This window comes from Halyomorpha halys, unplaced genomic scaffold (genome assembly GCF_000696795.3).
Source record: "Halyomorpha halys isolate HHAL.00 unplaced genomic scaffold, Hhal_1.1 Scaffold914.1, whole genome shotgun sequence".
In the NCBI taxonomy this organism is placed as follows: Eukaryota; Metazoa; Arthropoda; class Insecta; order Hemiptera; family Pentatomidae; genus Halyomorpha; species Halyomorpha halys.
This window is the reverse complement of record NW_027104636.1, coordinates 336,462-357,423: the sequence shown is the minus strand read 5'-3', so window position 1 is coordinate 357,423 and position 20,962 is coordinate 336,462. Positions and strand designations below refer to the sequence as shown.

The window sequence follows — 20,962 nt, the reverse complement described above, 5'->3', positions numbered from 1 at the left end:
ATCGCTTTTACTAATATTGAAAGGGATACTTGACCTTTCTACTCAGAGAAAATTTGATTAAATTTGGTACTAGGCCGAAATATTATGAACTTACAGATAAAACTCCCATAAAGCTTGTCTTTGTTTTTCTAAACTGGTTTATGATATTATGTAAAATCTTTCTTTTACGTATCTCATCTACCTGATATTTTTGTGGCATTGAATGAATAGCCTCCTAGTGATGATTTTTACTTGTTTAAACTGCTGTTCCACCAGGATAAATTCATTTTGTATGTTTTTGCTGTTGATGTTAGAGTTATGCACAGCACCTGTCAATGATTAGACACTCTGGATGTCAGGTGTATGTACAATCTTTAATAGAGTCCTCTAGTTGTATATAATATGATTTCCAATCTGTACGTTAAGGATTCTTATACAGCACACTTATCTGACAAGTCATACCTGATGTGTTGATTGTTTGAGCCTGTTTCTTTATTTGCTTTCTATCTTAAAACTAATATTACGAGTTAGCAGTGTTATATCCATTACTTCTGATATGACATTAGAGAAAGAAGGTTTATTCCCTTTATTCAAAATGTCTAGACTGTTATTAATAAAATTCTAAAATTGATTCACCTCTTGAGTTATTATCTTTGTTGCTCCATCAATTTGATTTTCAATCAATCATCTTTACCATCATGTTGATTTATTTTATATTCATTGAACTATGATTGCTATTTTGATAATTTTAATGTCTTTGTATCTAAATAAGTTTAATGTTTGCTAAATGGATTTATGGAGGATCGTGGATTCTTTTTTTTGTTCCATATTTGAATCCTAATTTTTTTTGGCAGTATTATTGCCACTTAATTTGTAGATTGTATTTGTCTAGATGTCTTATGAAAGTTTAGAACAAAATGAGTGCAAAATTATGTAAAATTGTTTATTGGCAAGTGGAGTTAGGGACAACTTAGGGTTCATTGGTATGATGGTGTATGGATGGTTGGTTCAAGTTGAGATGCAAGGATGAAGTTGTCCAACTCCTCCAGATACCTAGCTTTTGTGAGAAACTCTCGGGCCAAAGGCGTCTCTGTGAGGCCATACTCCATTGCTGCAGACACCCAGCTGGGCAGAAGTTTCTCTATTTTCCTAAAAAATATATCATGTGCTATGGTTAAAATAAAATTATATTTATTCTATAACTACAATATTTATTCAATTTACACAATTTTACAAAATACTCTAAAAGATTTTTGTATGCATTTATTTTAAGTCTTATTTGATTATCTTGTTCTTTTCTTTGGTTAACAGAGTTGATGAGCACGAGGCATTAAAAAGGTAGTACATATTTTAACAGGTACTGACTACCAAATAACTTTTAAATACTGTTATGGTTTGAATAGCCACATTGTAAGATAGTGTAGTTGTTACTATTAAGTAATTGCCTATAAATGAAGTAATCTTCAATGTTATAAATAAGAATCATACCACTCAGAAGGTCGTGGACTAATAGGCGGTGTGGACCACCCAAGGACCACAGAAATAAGGTACTCAGCAGTTAGTAGGTAAGGCGTTGTCTTCACCACTTGAACCATCATTGCCTGATATCTTTTGGATCTGCTGTCTCTATTAAGCCGCATCAGTGTTGTCATCCTCCTGTTGAAAAAATTGGGTCATGCAAAAAATCTTACATTTTTAATACATTACATGTATTACAATAATACAGGTCATCAGTTCAAATATTAGAACAAAAAAATTTCTTTTCTTCTTTTTTTTTTGGTGCTAACTAATTACTAGTTGTTGCAATCTTTTTTTGGTTTCTATGACTACAAGTAACATTATTATAACAAAGCTTACTGTACAAGGCGAATTGGTTTGTTTAGATAAGGCAATGTCTTGTTTTTATTTTTTATTTCTTGAATCTACTATGTAGAACCATAAAAACAAGCACGTTTTTGTCCTAACTGATAAACTAAGCATTTGTGTAGCAATGCGTCCTGGAAATACATCTTAGTACTATTTCTGTTTCTAATTAATAATCCATTCTTGTAGTCCAGGGAAGTATGTACATGTTTCTTAAATAAGCAAATCTCTACCATAGAATTATTTGTCCTTCCATTCATACCCTTGCATCCTGCTTATCTACTCATCCCCTTCCTTTTCAGTACTCCTTACATTTATTTAATGTTCTAATTAAAGATTTCTAACCAGAACACAATTGTTTCTCAAAGTTGTTTTATCTGGGCAGAAATTTAGAAAATTTCATACTAGACATATTCTTTCTAGTTGATAATTCCTGTCAATCATCTTGTAAAATAAAATATTTATCCTTCATTGGAAAAAATCTGCAGTTACCACGGTTATAATATAGGAATAGTGAAATGTAAGCTAAGCCTATCTCTAAGTTACCTATACTTTGAGTTGTGATGATGGCGAAGATAAGACCAGGTACCAGTGAGTCTGTAGACACCCGCACTTTGCAGCCCTGCCAGAACACTACAGACTCCTTGCATATTCTGCAACCGGAATAGTTTGTCCGCCACGTTAATCCATCGTGCAACTAAACGTGCCCGCATCTGCAATAAGGTAGCTTAGCTAGGAAGGATATATAATATCTTATGTGTCAGCATTGAACTAATTCTCAACATACTTTCACAGAATCGATTCTTATGACCTCTGTAGTAATGAGGTTGGCAAGCCTGTTGGAGAAGGCTACGAAGGCCCTGAAGTTTGGGGCATTCCTGGCATTTCTTTCTTTCAGCAATGCTTCAAAATCCGAGGCTGGAATCTGTCAGCACATGCAGTTTCAAGTTTTGGAAGAGCAATACCATAACTTATTTAGTAACAGTTGTTTTCTCAACCAGATGGGGTGTATAACCAATCAAGCTAACTCAAACAGCTAACAAATTTTTACAAACTTCGGTTCATGATCAAAACGTTATTACAGGTGTTCCATAACTATGTACCTATGTTCAATAATTTTAGGGAAGAGATAAGAGGTCTCTAAACCCAAAGAAGTGTTAAAACAATTTTTGAAGAACAGTTATTTGTAAAGGTGAAGTTTATGCATCTCACTTTCTTGATGGCAGGAACGTACTTATACATTTTTAAAGTTGTTTTTAACTACTAATGACAAATTTAAACAAAAAATATTTGACTAAGTTGAATTTTCTATCTATATATTAAAAAAAATCCAACTTGTTCTGAAATTTAGGACAATTGTTCTCAAAGTCAATGGTTCCTTACAATTCTAATCTCTTAGATGATTCATATGTAGATTATTAGTATAATCAAATAATCCTTTTTGTATGAGCTGTAAAAAACATAGGTATTTTTAATGTATTTATAAGATTTTAAAGGATTGGGTCAGTTAAGTGGGTAAGGCACTTAAACCTGAACCCCTGGTCCCGGATTTTAGTCCGATTGCGGTAAAATTATTTATTTGGTTATATCAGGCCTGGTTTTACTCTGAAGTTGAAGATGTTCTTCTGAGGCACTCCTAATATTTATTAAGTGGGTAGTTAATCATTTAATGTGTTGGGAGAAAACTTGATGGTTAAGCATGGTCTTGGTCTCATCTCCTTTCATAACAGTTGGCCAGTTGTATTTCCTTATCGTGTAGTGAACCCAAGATATTTCTGACTTTTTTTTGTTTTTGTAAGATTTTAGATACTGAAAGAAGACGCTCTTAAAAAACTTATCTTGAGAATGTTGCCTAGGATAAAAAAAAAAAATACTAGTATATATTTGCATACAATATTTATATAGATACTTGTAATAACTGTAAGGAGGTACCCTAATAAACAAATCCTTGTCAATTAGCGTTATCTGGTAGGCAATCAGTGTGGAGTCGAAGTCCCAACTGGAAAGGGCAATGTCTGCTACGAGCAATGAGCGAAAATCTGTAAATCAAGTAAATGTTTATATTTATTCATAACGTATTGTTTTTACGGACTGTTCCAATGCAATGATTGTGCTTTGGTTTATTTTTTATTCTATTAATGGTAAAATTAGACTATTTTGAAAAATTAATGTTTCTATTAGATTTTTAAAGGGAAAAAAATTAAAACCCACAAAACATTACTTACTTGAAACTATTTTCACTGAACACAATTCCAGTTTTTATTCATTTTAGGCTTTAGATGCAGAAAACGTTTCTTTAACTAGAATTTGGATCTTGTTAGATTGTAAAAGGTACAAATATCTTGCCATTAAAATCATTTCTCTAAGTTCTAGTCTTTGTTATTTCTTCGCTTTTTTAGTTCATTATTACGAACGACTAAACCTTTGCAATTGACTAAGAAAACCAAATTATAGGCCACCAGTTAGTTTTTTGTGGTGACCGATTAGAAATTTCAAGCGGTTACTAAAGCTGAAGTGTTTGTAAATTTCTTTGAGAAAACGTTCTCCAATACAGAATGCAAAAGAAGTCTCCCCTTCGCAACAGCTCAGCTCTCAACTAATTCGCAAACCAAAAAGAAATCCAAGAACTGATTAAAAGGCTTGAAATAAAGAAAAGTCTTGAATATGATTTGATCCCGGTCATAGCAATAAAATGTTACCCAGGAAAGCTGTCGTTTTCATTACGTCAATTTTTAACAGTTGCCAGCGTTCTGGATAATTTCACCATACGTGAAAGAAAGCCGAACTTATAGTAAATCACAAGCCTGGTAAAAACGCTAAACAAATTGTCAGCTATAGACCCATCAGTTTCTTACCCATTTTTGGAAAATCTCTGGAATCAGCTACAAAAAAGCATCTTTCTTCTCTCTTTTTTTTTTTTTTTTTTTAATGCATCGAGATTATTCTGGATTTTCAATTTCGTTTTTAGTATAGCCATTCCACTTCTCACCAACTGGCAAGACTATTGGAATGTATAATAAATGGATTTGAATTGAAGAAGCATACCGTGGTAACGTTCTTGGACTTACGACAAGTTTTCGATAAGGTCTAGCAACAAAGTCTCCTATACAAGCTAAAGCGGGTGGACACTCCAAAGAACTTATACGATATTCTGTGCTCATTCTGAATGGTAGAACATTTTATGTTAGAAGAAGTGGCACGAACTCTACCCTCAGACAAATTCATGCCGGTATACCACAAGGTTCAGCCCTTCCTCCCATTCTGTTGAACTATCTTCACATTATCCAGTCCATACACACCTCCATAGCTATGTTCTCTGATGATACAGCAGTGTTCTCTCATCATGATGACATATGGATAGCTAGAAATACTTAGCAAAGTCACTTTAATGAACTAGAACAATACTTCACTAAATTGATGATTAGTCTGAACATTGAAAAATATGCTTCAAAAGTTTTTACTCTCAGATGCCCAACAGACCCACCGGAACTAATCCTCAGAGATAAAAATGTGAAATGAAATCCTGCCATTAAAACAGTAAGATACATGGGACTTTACCTCGATTGCCGCCTAACCTGGAATCAACATATCAACATCAAAACTAGGCAAAGTTAGGAATGCTATATTATATCCTAAATAGAAAATACAAATTAAAACCAGAAACAGCTATTCTTATTTTAAAACAATGCTCAGCCCACTGCTGTAGTATGGATGTTAAGTCTGGGAAGCGTCAACCTTTACGAAAAGGAAAAAATTACAGTCTTTTCAAAATAAAGTCCTAAGAAATAGCCAAATAAATCGGAAATCATAAATAGAGTGATTAGAGGATTATATCAAAAAAGGATCATGAAGTTTCTCGACAATTAAAGGAGCGGTGACTTACTACTTGAAGACTGAAGTCCAGGCTGTTGCAGAACATGTTGTTATAAATTCTATTATTGTCATTACTTCTATTTTATTTTAGTTCTGTTTTCTCTGTGTCATTTTTTCAAATTAACTTGTTTTCTTCCCATAGAGTGCAATTTTGTTAGGTCTACGAATGATGTTATTTTTGTTTTTAACTTTACTTTTCTCTCTTATTAAGAATTATTATTTTTATCTATTTATTTGATCTTAATTTTATTTATAACGTTGTATATAGTTAGAGTTAAAGCTTTTCATTCAGACATCTGGGAGATTTTTAGATTTAGCGCAAAAGTCACAGGTCACTCTGCGAATATCCTGGGAACTCACCATTACCACCCATTATTTTGTTTTAAAATGGCCGATTAATTGGGAAAAAAATAAAGTGTTTACAAATAATTATACTTATGATAAGGCTCTGAACTGATTTAGAAAAGTTATCTATCATTATTTTAGAGAAAATATTTTACACAATAAATCCAGAATAACTAATGAACAAATCTAGTTTCTAGATTAGTGAAATATCATTCTACTGCTTTTACAGGTATAAAACAACATACCTTGTTTTTTTTTCACCATGCACCCATATTTCCAGTCAACATTACTGAAAAACAGATCACATTATTTCATATATTTATTAGCATTAGAGAATAAATAACAACTAATGTTGAAACTTAACTGTGCCTGCTTCTTTTTGAAAAGCTTCAGCCACCTCTTCTTCTTTATTGTACCTGCAAAAAGGTTTATATAAACATTAATACGTAAAATTTTGATATAATTTGATAATAAAATCACGTTCAACTGGTCTGTTGAATAAACTTCCTCTTTCTAAGATAAAACTTCGTATCTAAAAAGTTCTTTTGGTAGCTTTGGAAAGCGCAGCTGCTAACTATATTGGATCATGGAAAACATATTGGATAAGGGAGATGATGTTTCCATCGCCAAGCCCATATCTTTTAATACTTTGTGGTGGCCTCTGATTGGACAAAATAAATGTCATCACGATGGTCTGCACAAATGACTTGGTTAGTACGAAAAAAGCTCAGCTTTGGAAAGTCATTTAATAATCTAGTTTTGTTTTATGGCTAGGAATTTTACATATAATCTTCAAAATAATTCTGCAAACTGTCACTAGCTAACTTTATATGGTCTTTATTTCATTGATATGTAGAAATATTCTTGTGATCTCACCGTGTGAGATGGAGAACTGGATGTCGGAGAGGTGGTGCCTCTGTTCAAGGTACGCCTCAGGGAGATTTCTTGGTTTGTACCAGAAGCCTGGGGTCCAGAACAGTACAGCAGGCCTACACAAGACAATGTCTTCAGCAGAGGTTGGAAACTTAATGAATGAGACAAAGGAGGTACTTACTCATACTGTTTGGAGTATCTTAAGAGGGACTCTGACGAGACAGAAGACTTTAGGAGGCTCTTTGGTATCGTAGTTGAGGTAGATGCTTCTCTGGTGCTCAAGCTCACCTCCGAACACCACCTTCTCATCTGAAATGCGAATCCAAATAGGTTTGGTCAACTTTGATGCCATCACGAGATAAACCATTATAGTTGTTAGGATGTTACTACCTGTGCCAGACGGGCCTGGGGGTTTGGAAGCGCCCAGAGCCCAAGGCCGGCTATCAGATGAGGCATTGCCTGGAGGCCGTACCGCCGTGGGTGTTGTACTATCCTTGACCGTTGTCTACCATCCATAAACATGTCTGGCCACTTTTCCTCTTCCTCTTCCCCCTACGAATTAACGGTTAATATTAAAGTTTGGCATTTAACGTTGTTCTCAAATAGATTTCCAAGTGTTGCGGTACCTTGAAAAATCCATTGATGTCTTCCAAGAAGCTTTGTGCCACAATGACTTGGGCGGGCAGGAAGAGAGATGTCGAACAGTTCTCGCTGATACCCGCACCGAATCTATTCACCTGGCAAACCTTTAGTTTTCCTCTGTGAGAAAATATTTCGTTCGGATAGTTGTGGATGGTAAACTTTTTTTTGTTTAGTCCATATTTTTAGGTATTTTGGACTAATTAAAGGAAACATAATTCGCTTTTTGATAAAATGATTAATAATTATAAAAATAAGTTCTCGACTGCTGCACTAAGGTAACTAGGTGGACCAAACAATAACACAATAGTGAATAAGCAAGTATTAGCAACATTTGTATTTTTTTGGAGTAATAACTGTGAAGAAATATTGATATTTTCACTTTCATTTGCAAGGAACAGAATCAAAAATTAGATTTAAGTTTTTATTTTTCGCGTTATATTCTATTTTTATATTTATATTTACGTTTGTTGAAAGTTAACAACTTATATTTCAAGATTAAATTAATGGAACTTGTTTTAGCAGGTTACATCATCTGTAAAACATAGGAGAGCATAAGTTACTACATATTGGCAGATATTTTTGAAGAGTCAAAAAGTTATTATACATATCTAAGAACATAAAAGTTTCTTAAATACACATTGTAGGTTTTGGTTTAAAGTTTCGTTTTTAAGCGCACGGGGACAGGAAGGATTGAAAAAAAGATCTTCAAGATTATTAGCCAAAAATTATAATAATGCAAAGCAAAGAGTTAATGAGCTTTGATCATAGACAAAGAATATCAATTGTTGGAGAATGTTTGATAACCATGATTAAAATGTACTCACTTCCTATTTTGGATTTTATTTATACAAAGCACTATCTGGTACCTCGGATGCAACAACATTAATTTAACCTCCGCTCATATAACAAGATAATTACTATTCCTCCTCTCCTGGCATAGTGTACTGTGTATTGTGAAATTCAATCTTGTGCAGAGTTTTAGTTACCTGTATCAATTTTTTGTTAATCACACTGCGACAGAATTTTTAGACAAATACATGGAATTTCAATTTTTTGGGGGTTTTATGCATGATAATTCATTATTATAAATATTGTGGGAGGCGAAACGACAAAAACGTTGATTAGAGTTAAAAAACATGCATAATAAAAAATGAAAAAAAAACTTCTGTTGATCGGAGAAAATTTTTCATCATTAGATAATATTTCAAATTTAAAAAAATTGTTTGCAAAAATTTGTGAGTAACTTACGATTTATTGGGCAAAGCCTCTGCCTCCCGTGGAACATGAGGTGATCCTACAGGCTGCCTCTTCTTCTTTATTGGCCAGGTCCCAAATTTGGACCCGAGGAAGAGGTCTCGTTCGTGCCACTGTACAGCACATAACAACACATTTGTTACCACACAAATGTTTGATGAACACTAGATCAAAATACATTTTGCCCTTTTTCTGATATTTCATTTTCGTCCACATAAAATTCATTTTTACTTGGACAAAATTAATTTTGCTAAGAATAACAAACATTCATACTCCTTTCCTTAAACAAGCTGCAAAAAGCAATATATTCCTTAAACATTTAAAATTTAGAATTCTTGCCAAAAATAATTAACAATACCGGTGGAAAACAAATTTTATCAGAAAATTGGCAAAATGTATTTTAGAACTCCTCATTTATTCTTTCAATAATTGTCTATCTTTCACAAAAGGGAAACTTAATTTTTATTAAAATAGTATGTGATTTTTAACCTGGAGTTTCACCCCCTATTTGGCTACAGATCCTACAAGGATCTGGGCCTCCTCAAGGACATTAAGCCAGTAATTTCTATCTTTTCCTCGTGTTCTTCATCTCCTTCTCCGTGTTCTCCTAAGCAGCTCGAGGTGCTCCTCGATGACATCTAACCATCTCACTCTAGGTCTTCCTCTGTATCGTTTTCCTCCAATTCTTCCATACAGTAGGCGTCTTGGCATTCTAGTTTTCGGCATCCTTTCCACTTGTCCGAGCTATTTGAGGCGTTTTTTTCCCCTCAAAGAATACTAGGTCTGGTTTCCCATAGATTGCACGGAGCTCACAGTTGTTCCTTGATCACCACGTGTAATTTTCTCTTATTGGTCCAAATACTCCTGAATACTTTCCTTTCCTAGAAAATGAGTCTCCCTTCAATCTCATTTGTCAATACCCAGGTTTCAGTGCCATAAAGTCTCAGGATGGTTTCATATCACATTTCTTTTTTTTTTTTTTAAGGAGTTTTAAAGTTAACACTTCAAAATTTCATGCAAGCGCTTCTAGCGATTGTGAGTACGTCGTCCGCATATGCCAGAAATAGTAAGAAGATGTTCACTCATTTTCATATGACAAGTTCTGATTGTCAACTTTATCGCATAAAGTTAAATTAAGATGAACTATTGTAGTATTTTTTCCCCACAAATATGATCGATTTCTTCATCGTACTCATATCCATTTCTGTGGTCAGCTGCAGAAGATTTACCAAACTTTTGGATGAGATCTCGTCGATTTGTCCTGTTTTCATTACGAACTTTACAGATTGGTGGTAACTACACTACACCATCTGGATGAACATTTTATCTCATAGGTGGTTGCTGTCTTCAAGGCTCTTGAATTACATAAATTATATAATTGCTATTTTGTTTCACTGAAGAAGGATGGATAGAAGGAAAGGGAAAGAAATAGAAAATATTCTCGTTTTGACGTCCTAAGAAAAATAAATAAATAAAATAAATGAAAAGAAAAGTTCTTCCCAATTATTCAGTCGAATATTTGTTCTGTTGTGAACTACAACCTACCGTATTATTATAACGTCTTTATTTGGATCAGAACTGTTGGTTTTCGCTTGCTTGAAAATGAATTTATCTCCAATCAAAGAGGTTATTTAGCTGTGAAAATTTCCTAAATGTCGGATTTGTCGCTGGAAACCTTAGGTATTTTTAACTTCATATTTGCTTAAAAGTAATTATATAATTATAAAATTACCTTTATAATGTAATCACATTTCTAAGAATATTCCTAATGACGATTACGGATAAAGGAATAATAAAAAAGATTTAGTTACCGCCTTATCAAACTGGAGCGTGCGAGCGTAATTAGTGACGGTGGACGACGAGGATCCGACGCTGGTCTCGGACTGCGTTGAGCTGATGAGTTCCGGGCTGAGAAGCCTCATTCGGTCACACCACAAGTTCCAGAACATCTCGAGAAAATAGATTACGATTAACTAATTAACTCAAGTCAGAAGGAATTTAAGTCATAATAAACAACTTTTATGTTATGTCACGGCCGTTAAAAAATGTTATACTACAGAATCAAACATTTTTTTTTTTGTTTGAATTCATAAATAATATGAAACTTAACCTTACTTGGACGTTGTTGGGGTAAAGCAGCTAATTTTTTTCTTCAATTTCTGGCCTATAACATTTAAGATCTGTTCCAAGGACCATTTCTGTCTGTCCGCAACCGTACGCAGCATGCATGTTACAGTTTTTTTTGTTTGAGGAACCATACAGTTTCAGTGGTTGTAGGGACACACCTTAAAACGGCACGGAAAAAAATCTGGGTACCTTGACCAGTATTTTTCCACCATAGGCCATTTTATGGTAAATAATACTTCCATATTTCTAGGAAATAATACTTTTCTGCAGATTTCTATGGGGTCATAATTACCTATAATTCAAGGATAATATTTGACCTTGGGAAATAAAATTTATGGGACTAAAAAAATATAGGCCTATATATCCAGGGAATAAACTTTTCGCAAGCGGAGCACAAGTAGAAGATCAAATTTAGAATTTGAAAAAATTATACTATACCATGATTATTCTAAATCCAACTTTACCTCTATTTTACATTTTCTTATGCACAAGAAAACTCGTAAATGATATTTTATAAAATTGATTCTGGAGCATTAATGATTTTTAGTCATCTTCTGATTTTCTCAAAAATTTGGCCAAACCAGACTTGCTATTTTCGAAATATAGGATCAAAGAAAATAAGAAAATATTTGTTGGAATCTTCGAAACTAGATTCGGTAAAGTTTTAACACTGGATGTTTAATTTGTAAGTTTGAGTTGAGATATCATCTAATCTTAGTGTTTATCACACGTTAGAGGAATTTAGTTGTCATGTGATCCTTACCTCTCTGCGGTTCCTCACGGCCAATTCGAAGAAGAGAATCCTTCCATTGGAGAAGTGGGCCTTGATCGTGTTCCTTGTCCGTCGACGGAACACGGTGAGAGTGACCGACTCGAGAGGTACGATCGACAGCAGTTCCAGACTCTCCGTTTCGGGGTCACCGCAGTTCCAAGGCTCCGCGTCTAGGCATGGATTGTCACAGGCCATGATCAGTTTATTGGGGCTGATACCTATTCAATATATCGCCAATATGATGATATGAAGTAGCAACCTTAAACCATTTGAGAATGCTTAAGTTGGCAAGAAAAACATCTCGATTAGGAAGGAATGAGTATGTTCATAGGCTAGTTTTATGGGGCTTACAGAAATTATATAATACGGAAATAAATCTCAAGTATCTTATGCTATGTGGTAGATTTAATAGGATTTTTATTTTTTACCCTCTAATTTTTTGCTGATGTATATCACAACACTAGATTATTCTCATTTACTCGTTTTGCCTCCAAATGTACCCTAATTAGGGCAGGAAGAAAGGGTTATCTTACAAGTAACAATTCTATTCTAGCCAGGATTAGGATATGTATAGAGAATGGAACCAGTATAAGATTCAGTATAAGAAAACTGCTTATTCGAAAGACAGGGGATGGAAAAAGGCCGGAGCAGTTCCATCTAATGAAGGTTGTATGATGTGGAGAGAGACCGGAGAGAGATGGTTATAAACCGCTGAAGAGTTTATAACGCTTTAAATGACATTATGGTTCCCCCCCCCCCCTCAGAAATTCTACAATAAAGGTTTATGAGATACCTATGAAGTTGATAGCTAATACTCATTAATAATATTAACAATATTATCTCTCACAATATATTAACCTGTTTCAAAAGACAAAACGTGATCAACCTAATCTTCAAGGTTCAAAATTATTTACAATTAAAACTAAGCAAAAAAATTTACAATAAAACCATTAACACGAAATATGACTTCCAAGAGCAATAACTAATAGTTCGTAAAAGTTGGTAGTCAAATACTCAATCACGAACGATCCAAAATACTGACTGAATCGAGTCGTTTGAGTAATCTTATATCCACTAGCTTATTGAGGAATTCAAAGTAAATACTAAATAAATGCTATCTTAGGTGTGTCCTAATTCTCAATAGTAATTATCTTATTGTGAATGTTTTAATGATTTCCTAAAATGGTATTTTTGATCTAGATTTAAAATATAGAACGGGACTAAAAATTTGAAATAATGTTTGAGCATTCCTGTGGATGTGAATGTAAGCCTTACACCGTTGATGACCGTTGAATCTGTCTATTAGATACTCTTTGAAGTTTTTGACAACTATGCTCACTTAGGAACCCTCTGTCTTAGATAGAAAGAAGGCACTTACCAATCTGTAACTGCCTGATGCCATTGCCATCCCTCGTGGTCTGTGCGAAGGGGCTCTCGATGATGACGAGGTCATTGAAGTCATTGTACTCGTTGCAGAGCAGCTTCTGTATCCGGTTTTGTAACATAATTAGTCACATGCCTTTTCAGCTGTATAACTAACTCTTAGGTTAGTTAATAGGTCGCTCTACATGTGGTATCTTTGTTTCTATTTTTTTATTTACGATGAGATTTGTTCTACTGCAAACTAGTTTGTCTTGATGTTTTAACATTTTTTGTCTTTTGTTGTTTGTTATCAGTAAGGAGACAGCAATTGAAATATTTTATTTAAAACAATAATTATTCTATAATTCTTAGGTTACATAAGTATTACCCTGTACAGATCAGTTGTAGGATATAACCTACTCCGTTGTTATAATTACTATTTGAACTGAATCACAGCTGTCGACGTCTGCCCGCTGCGCTCGTCTAAGAGGTAAAAAACCCACAACGGATCCTTATCATTTAAAGTCGGTACATAATTTCGATTAAGCATAAATTAAACGAAATCCATGGAAATCAATTTTACTATGTTTGAAACACGATATTTTATATTATATTAACTACCTGACCTTAAAAACGTATATACTAAACGGAAAAGTTATTACAGTGATTTTCTGTTACCCCCATTATTTTATAATATGTTTGTTACTTATAACTGAAGAGCTCTGTCTAAATAGATGATAACTAACATTTCATCAATCGTCTTGTAGGTTTGTTGGTAGTTCGTATATGAATAACAACTCTGTTCAATCTTGATGAAAATATATTGATATTACATGATATAATGGCGATACACAATAATTTACATGACTTTGACCTTTCTCTTAGATAACCATACTGCGGAAGTTTTCCAGCACTCAGTGTTGCCAGAGCACTCATTGTTGCCAGCCCCCTACAGTCTCAGGGAAATGGAAAACAAGTCTAGCTTTTGACTTGCTGTACTTTATTTCAGTTTTGAAGCATAAAGCCTTCTGTCATTCCTATATTTATAGCTAGCACCAGCCAGTTTAGGTCATAAATAATCATGTTATTCTGAAAAAGCAGTCCGTTAGAATTCACAGTTAAAACCTTTTTAGAGGGAGCCCTTTAATTAATGATAACTCTTTTTGCTATTTCCCCAAGAGAAAGAATGATGCTGATTTGCGCAATTGGGTTACAGAAGGACTCGAGAGAATGGCCTGAAGGAATGCAACGGCACCGGCTCGAATCCGGCATTAGGTTAGGGGTTCTTATTTATAAGGTGATTCTTATTTCCGTGGTTCCAACAAATGAAAACTTGATCCCCCACCATGGTTAGAATAGGGTGGTAACATGTAGATAACCCCCTTATATTGAAAATAATCAGGAAGAACAGGGTCATAAAAAAACATCGAGAGTACTATATTATTATTTAGTAAAAAATAATAATCTTAGTTCAAAAAAATTATAATAATTTCCAAAAAGCCCTTAGTAAGATATTGGGCGCGGCTAGACGGCAAAATAACTAGAACATGACGCAGTTCACTATTTGAATTTTAATATTAATCAACTCTATAATATTGCAAATACTAACAACATTAGTTCGTTTCCAGACCATGAAACTAATGTGGATATTTAATAAATAAAGTAATAAAAGGCACCTAAAAACAATTTGGGTTAAACGTCAGTGTGTTCTCCAACTTATAGGAGGAATGACGGATTATCCTACCGACTACCAACCCTGCAAACTATTCTAGCAAGAATGGGAAATTCGACCATTAATCTGAGGATCAATCTGGAAATAAAAGTCAACCAGCCCAGATCGAATTCGAACTGGCACAACGAGAATGAATTCAGAGGCTCAACATGCTTGGCCATCCACCTGATGTTTTAGGAGTAGCCAAGTGGAACTATATTTAATGCTAATTATACTGGTCCCAAGTTCTAGTTATGAACCTTATCTCTACGTACAATTATTCCTTGAAAGAATCTCTTAGTTTAGAGATATCGATATTGGAAGATATAGGCTAGAGAGATCTAAATAGAGAAGCGCGAGGCGGGGTTTGGCATCCCTCCAAAGGGAGGAAGCTATGTTTGGACGCAGTTGATGGGGTCCCCAGTGCCTCACGCCTCGGGTGACTACCCAGCTCATGGTGAGTTCATTTTCCCACTAATTATCATAATACAGCTCGCTATGATATTCTTTTGAATAGAACACCAATCCTCAGGTTTGATCCATTAACAGACATATGAGATCCCCAAATTACCTATGCATCAATCGAAAGTTCATATGTTGTTGACACACATTAGCTAAGCAATTTCTTTTGTCCAAGTTAAAAGTAACATATAATTATTTTTTTATATTTGTAGACATCGTTGTATGTATCATTGTCACGGTGTGTAAACTACAGAAAGGCAGTAAATTTCCAATTCAGTTTTCTCAGTGAATTACAAAAATTTAATAAAAAAAAACAGGGCATTAATATGAACTGAGACAAACTCTGATTATTGAAGCATATTAGTCTGCTTATTTCTTGGATATTATTGATTGTTCTGAACTTAATGAATACTTAAGTAATTTAAAAAGTATTGATCACTATATGAAGCTTATCAAATAGGAGTTATTACTTGAATTAAGAAGTAATTTTATATATAATCTTAAAAGTTTAGAAAAATTAATCTTCCTAATATTATAGTTATACACTGCCCTCATTATTTAAATTTCCCTATCAGAAAAATTACAATTTTTCGATTTTTACAAATCTTTGAAGGCTGTGATGCCTTCTATTTGTTGTACTCAATTAAAATAACCAGGTGCTTCTTATGTAGTGTATTTATAACATAAATATTTTAAATTTAAGTGAGTAAAAGCTCTGACATATAAAAATATACAAAACATCATGTTTTCGAAATGATCAAAATTTAGTTAGAACATTTTACAAATACGGAATAAGTTTTGAATTGCAGTCAATAAGTCAATTGCAATCATAAGTGATCGGAGTAATTTTTACAAAATTGGTAATTCAAGTTCTATTCATACAACCATAAAATGAACAGTATCGCCTTTCGTATTCAAATTAACAGCCTGCAGTACCTGAATTGGTTTTTTCTCATTCACATTGAAGAATTAACAAAGCCTGAACGAAAAGCCAATTTTGGTGCAACCTGAATTATTTAAACGTATCATCATTATCGGCTAAATTAGTGTTGTGCAGTTTTATGAATCATGTTTTATTTATTTTTTTACGTTTAGTAATTAAATTATTGTACTAAAACAAAGAAAAAACTATTTGTTTTTCCATTACAGGACATGTTTTTTTTTCAATAGTTTTTACTCTTATTAGGTTTTAATTCTTTCAAATAAAAATAGCTAAAGTAGGACGGCTGAAACATATATAATTGTTTAATAATTATGAGAAATATTCTATTATACGCGTTGATACTTCAAGAAAAAGTAAATAAAATACCCAACAAATAATTTATAATTTTAACCTAAATAGATTAGGAACAAATTTTTAACCCGGCTTCTATATATTAAAAACAAAATATTTCGTTTCATAAGTAAAATTTCTTACTATTCACTAAAGAAATTTTCATAAAATTCTTTAATACTCATATTGTTTTCTGATTTAGTATACGTAAGTGATAGTGAAGGTTTGCCTAATAAATGTTTTTAAAGATTTTTTTAAAGGAAAGAAAGAAAATGTTTCACCAAAAACGACCGTATGGTTTAAAAAATGAAAGTAGAAAAAATAATATTTGTAACATTTAACAAACACATTATTCTATTATATTCAGTAATAATTTTAGAGATGATGGAGAAAATGTGTTTAATGATCAGCTTGAAAATAGCTAATGAGCTGAAACATTGAGTACGTAAAGAAAACATTTTGTAACATAATAAAAAAAAAAAAATGTAAAATTATAAAGATTTGTAAAAAACTGTTTTTATTAATATAGTGATAGAATGCTTGGTTTACAAATGTATTTCTAATTTCTTCCTGATCTATTTAGCTCAATTTTATAAATACAAATATATTAAATTAGGAACTTTAAGATCACATATTAAAAAACAAAAGGAAAAAGAAAGAATTGTAAATTTACCCTAAAGAAAATGAACTAAGAATTATATTATTAAACTAATTATAATAATAATAATTTCATTAATCGAAAATATCTAACCCTGATATATTTTTCAAGGATCATCAGGGTAAAAACAGCATTTACTTTTTTTAAAATTTTATATTAGTTTTTTAATGAGAGTATCATGAAATAACTAGACATCTTTAATTAGAATAAATATTAGGTCTATTCAATATACAGCAGATGACAAACTTTGCTAAAATTGTGTAATGAATCATTTTTTTGAAGGACTTCTATAAGACAGAATTCTAAGTATGCATATTTCAAAGAATTTATACAACTGGTGATGTAAACTTAATTTGGATTTATCTTAATTTATTAATGAGAGAAGAATGACTTTTGTATATACAATATGTATGTATAATCTGATATACTGTTAAACATGACTTTGGATAGATTCAATTCAATCAACCAAATGTTGCATAATATGACATTGATTGACAGTTAATTGGCTTACAATAATAGGTAAGTAAATAGTTTATACAAATGGTTTTTTGCTAATAAATAATTTAATGTCAATGTATAAAAATATACATAAAAACATTGAAAGTCTTTCCTGTTCTAGAAAATATTCAAAGGCCAGTCCTGAGAAGAGAAGAACTCTCTAGTACCAAGAGTTGTCCTGGAGAACAGTTGAGAAAATGGAAGTCACTGGAAGGAGACTGGAGGACATTTTACTATCCAGACCAGAGAAGGGTGTGTTCCTTTCAGCTCTGTATTGAACCCACAACCATTAAATTCTGGGCCTCTACGGATTTCTAACTTTGAAAAAATAAGGTTGTTACTACCTCGAGCACACGTTAGAGTTTGTTGTAATCTTTGAATCAAACACCGTGGATATTTTCCAAAAAAAGATTCAATTTCTTCCAGTTTAAGGTATCACTTTTTGTTTTCTTAGACAAAAGTTAATTTCTACTTAGAAGACTTCACGTTGATTCATTTAAAGTTAACTACAAACTCTCAACTATGGTTGAGTGTGACAACACCTTAATAGATAGAAGTGAATCTAAAAAAAAAAAAATTGTATTTTTTGTAACATAAACATCTACATAATACAAATATAGTTCCAGATTCTGATAAATTAACCATAAGAAGTATTAATACAATATATTTAAAGATGCTAGGAAGAAACGATGAAAAATAAAGATAAAGTAAAATAAAGTCTTTTACAAATTGACTATTGAATTATCCTTTCGTTATTTATAGCAATTGGCATGCTTGTACATAACTAATATTTCGTAAAACAGGAAAAATATAATCAATAACATATATAGTTGAATGAATTTTAATAAAATTACAATATTATTGATTAACACAGATAAAATAAAAATTACTTCTTATACACCATATATTGATTGCAATTATTTAATTAGTGTTTGGTGACAGGCGGAGAGGAGATGGACAACTTACGTGAGGGGTAACAAATCCTCATCTGAGAACCAGGTTCTGCCAAGTAAGTTAGCATTAGCTATATTGTCACTACTTTAACAAAATTGGAAAGTGTTTAATTAATTAAATGTTTAAATTTATGATTGTTTAGGCTGGTATACAGACAATGGCTCTTCTCAATTGATTAGATCCCAGAACAATACAGGGTGAGTATTGACTTTATATATTTCTGTTGTGTATTACTGATTATAACGAAAAATACTTAGAAGAAAACTTATGAATCACCCTCCATAAGTTTGAGATGGGTTTAAATGTGTTGTACTATTATAATTTTATAGAAACTTGGGAAACCATTGTCCACCACCAACCATGAGGGTCTTAGGTGTAAACTTCATTGTTCATCTATAGCAGGGACCACCAAAGTTTTTTGGCCATCTACTTCAAAAAGTTTGCTAATTATCTTTTTACATTCTATATAAAAAAAGTTGAAAAAAATTGTTGTCTAACATGATTGATTTTCGAGGGCGAAGGATGTGCTTGAGGACGCTAGGCAAAATTAATAATATTTGGTTCGAAATTTACTAAAGGGAGCTTCACATCCAATTTATTTTTTTGCTTTATTTATATAGAATTATCATAACTGATGCCGAATCCAACATTATTTTTATGACCTCCTTCCTGGTCATTTCAGACGTAAGAGTTATCTGCAGTGCACCAGCCTATTCTAACTATGGTTGGAAGTCAAGAATGCATTTTGTGGGATCTCCACGGGAATAAAAGTCGATTCCCCGGGCGGGATTCAAACCGGCGCTGCTGCAGTTCCGAGGTCGCTAAGACCTACGTCTCAGCTCCCTCTGCTACAGACCCTACCCGGAGCCAGATGCGTATGATTGGCAATGGAATTGAAAAGGCATTTCATCACAAATTTTTGCGTAAAATTTATATTTGTCCAAAATTTACTCTTGGTTAAATTATTACAAAAATATATTTAAACTTTTTAATGACTAGTTCTTGGAAATAACTATCGATATTTTCAACTTAACCAATATGTAGCGTGATTATTCATTGTGGAATAACCGTGATTTAAAATCATCACATAATTTTTGAAAATGGTTTTATATATTTTCAGTTCTACGTTCGAAACATCCCATTGTTGTAAATTTGGAAAGTGACTGAAGCCTTCCTTCATCCTTTAAGCCAGAAGGCTCTGAATTATTTTATGCGTTCCCCAAGCGCATGCCATATATCTGCGCCATATAAGTGAATTCTACTTTCTAAATATATTACAAAAACAAAAATAGCAAATATACAGTGCATTCCAGCATTTACTTTGCGCTGTTTTTTTTTTCTTCTTTTCCTACATAATCGATAACTTCCTACACTCTAAGGATAACTGCAATAAATCTTTTTAGCTCGACAAGGTTATCCCGAAATTTATTTTGTCCAAGGAGGGAAAAAAGTTTGTGAACTACTGCTCTAGGCAGAGACGGCTGGTGGACTTTTCTGTTAAGTTCACCTTCTTGTGATGATTTTTAAGTGACTGTGGGGGGAGGAGGAGACCCATTATTTTTCTAAATTTGTTCCTTGTCAGGCTTAAGTAGTATTCAGCTTTTTACTTTTGTTATGTCAAAGTAATAAAAAGTCTGGATTAATAGTTTTGAAACCTAATATATTTCATTCTTTTTCGTTTTCCAGAACTCACTTTCATTCCAGGTGATATGTTTTAGTATGGCTGTTTGGCTATCCTATAAAAACTTTTAATGGTGTGCCTTTGTGTGTTCCAGGTATAAAGATGAGACGAAGGAGACTGATTGGCGGGGAAGAGTTGACTATCCCGACCAAACGGGTAAATATGTTAAGGAAGCAACAAAAAATCTGGTTTTTGTAACCTCAGTTTTTAAACATTCAAATATAATTCAGCATTTAAAAATTAAAATTTAACCATGTAAATTGACATTATAAAGAACAGATAAACTGTGTTAATGTAATTTTCATATTCTACATCTAAGTTCTAATTCATGCATTCTTTATTATAAGAACTTGAAGATCAGGTGCTACCTCATTCTTTTACTGCGCACCTCCAAAACCTCGACCTTCCGTACTCGTCATTATTTATAGCAAGGAGTCATGCGAATAAAGTCTCCGACTGTAACTGAAAAGAATCCTTTGGTGTTTGTGCAGTACTAGGGCAAATGTAGCGAGCAGAAGTCGATAAATAATATATCTGAAAATATTCCAAGTTAATTTGTATAATTTTTTTATTTTATACCAAATCGGCCTGATGGGCCTTACATGGTTGATATAACCGTTATTTTATATATATAT

General features: G+C 32.9%; 2 protein-coding genes across 4 annotated transcripts in view; one reads left to right on the top strand and one right to left on the bottom strand.

Annotated features, from left to right (window-relative positions):
* Positions 1–916: 916 nt before the first annotated feature.
* Positions 917–13,457, bottom strand: LOC106687097 (uncharacterized). 2 transcript variants are annotated; one of them, XM_014430784.2, is made up of 15 exons: positions 13,107–13,455; positions 11,720–11,946; positions 10,641–10,778; positions 8,824–8,942; positions 7,560–7,692; positions 7,324–7,485; positions 7,115–7,242; positions 6,937–7,049; positions 6,425–6,476; positions 6,306–6,349; positions 3,775–3,881; positions 2,630–2,767; positions 2,389–2,555; positions 1,468–1,635; positions 917–1,128 (listed from the first exon to the last, which is right to left on the bottom strand). In XM_014430784.2, exons 1-15 carry the CDS (start codon positions 13,231–13,233, stop codon positions 957–959), a joined length of 1,995 nt encoding a protein of 664 aa, XP_014286270.1. In that variant the 5' UTR covers positions 13,234–13,455; the 3' UTR covers positions 917–956. The 2 variants fall into 2 exon arrangements, with proteins under 2 accessions (XP_014286270.1, XP_014286272.1); XM_014430786.2 differs by lacking the exon at positions 917–1,128 and having other exon boundaries at positions 1,467–1,635; positions 2,389–2,539; positions 13,107–13,457.
* A 1,726-nt stretch (positions 13,458–15,183) lies between these two features.
* The window catches only part of LOC106687116 (uncharacterized), a 19,837-nt gene continuing 14,058 nt past the window's right edge, over positions 15,184–20,962 (top strand). For both annotated transcript variants that reach the window (XM_014430820.2, XM_014430818.2), the window contains exons 1-5: positions 15,184–15,258; positions 17,814–17,944; positions 18,635–18,701; positions 18,789–18,843; positions 20,422–20,483. In XM_014430820.2, the coding sequence (XP_014286306.1) occupies positions 15,213–15,258; positions 17,814–17,944; positions 18,635–18,701; positions 18,789–18,843; positions 20,422–20,483 (361 nt within the window). In that variant the 5' untranslated portion in view covers positions 15,184–15,212. The remainder of the gene's footprint in view (positions 15,259–17,813; positions 17,945–18,634; positions 18,702–18,788; positions 18,844–20,421; positions 20,484–20,962) is intronic.

Coding starts and splice junctions, on each gene's coding strand:
- LOC106687097 (XM_014430784.2), bottom strand. CDS start 13,233: ATGTTACAAAACCGGATACAGAAGCTGCTCTGCAACGAGTACAATGAC. Junction 6,477..6,936: donor CCAGTTCTCCATCTCACACG/GTGAGATCACAA, acceptor ACCTTTTTGCAG/GTACAATAAAGAAGAAGAGG. Junction 2,768..3,774: donor ACAAGGATTTGTTTATTAGG/GTACCTCCTTAC, acceptor ATGTGCTGACAG/ATTCCAGCCTCGGATTTTGA.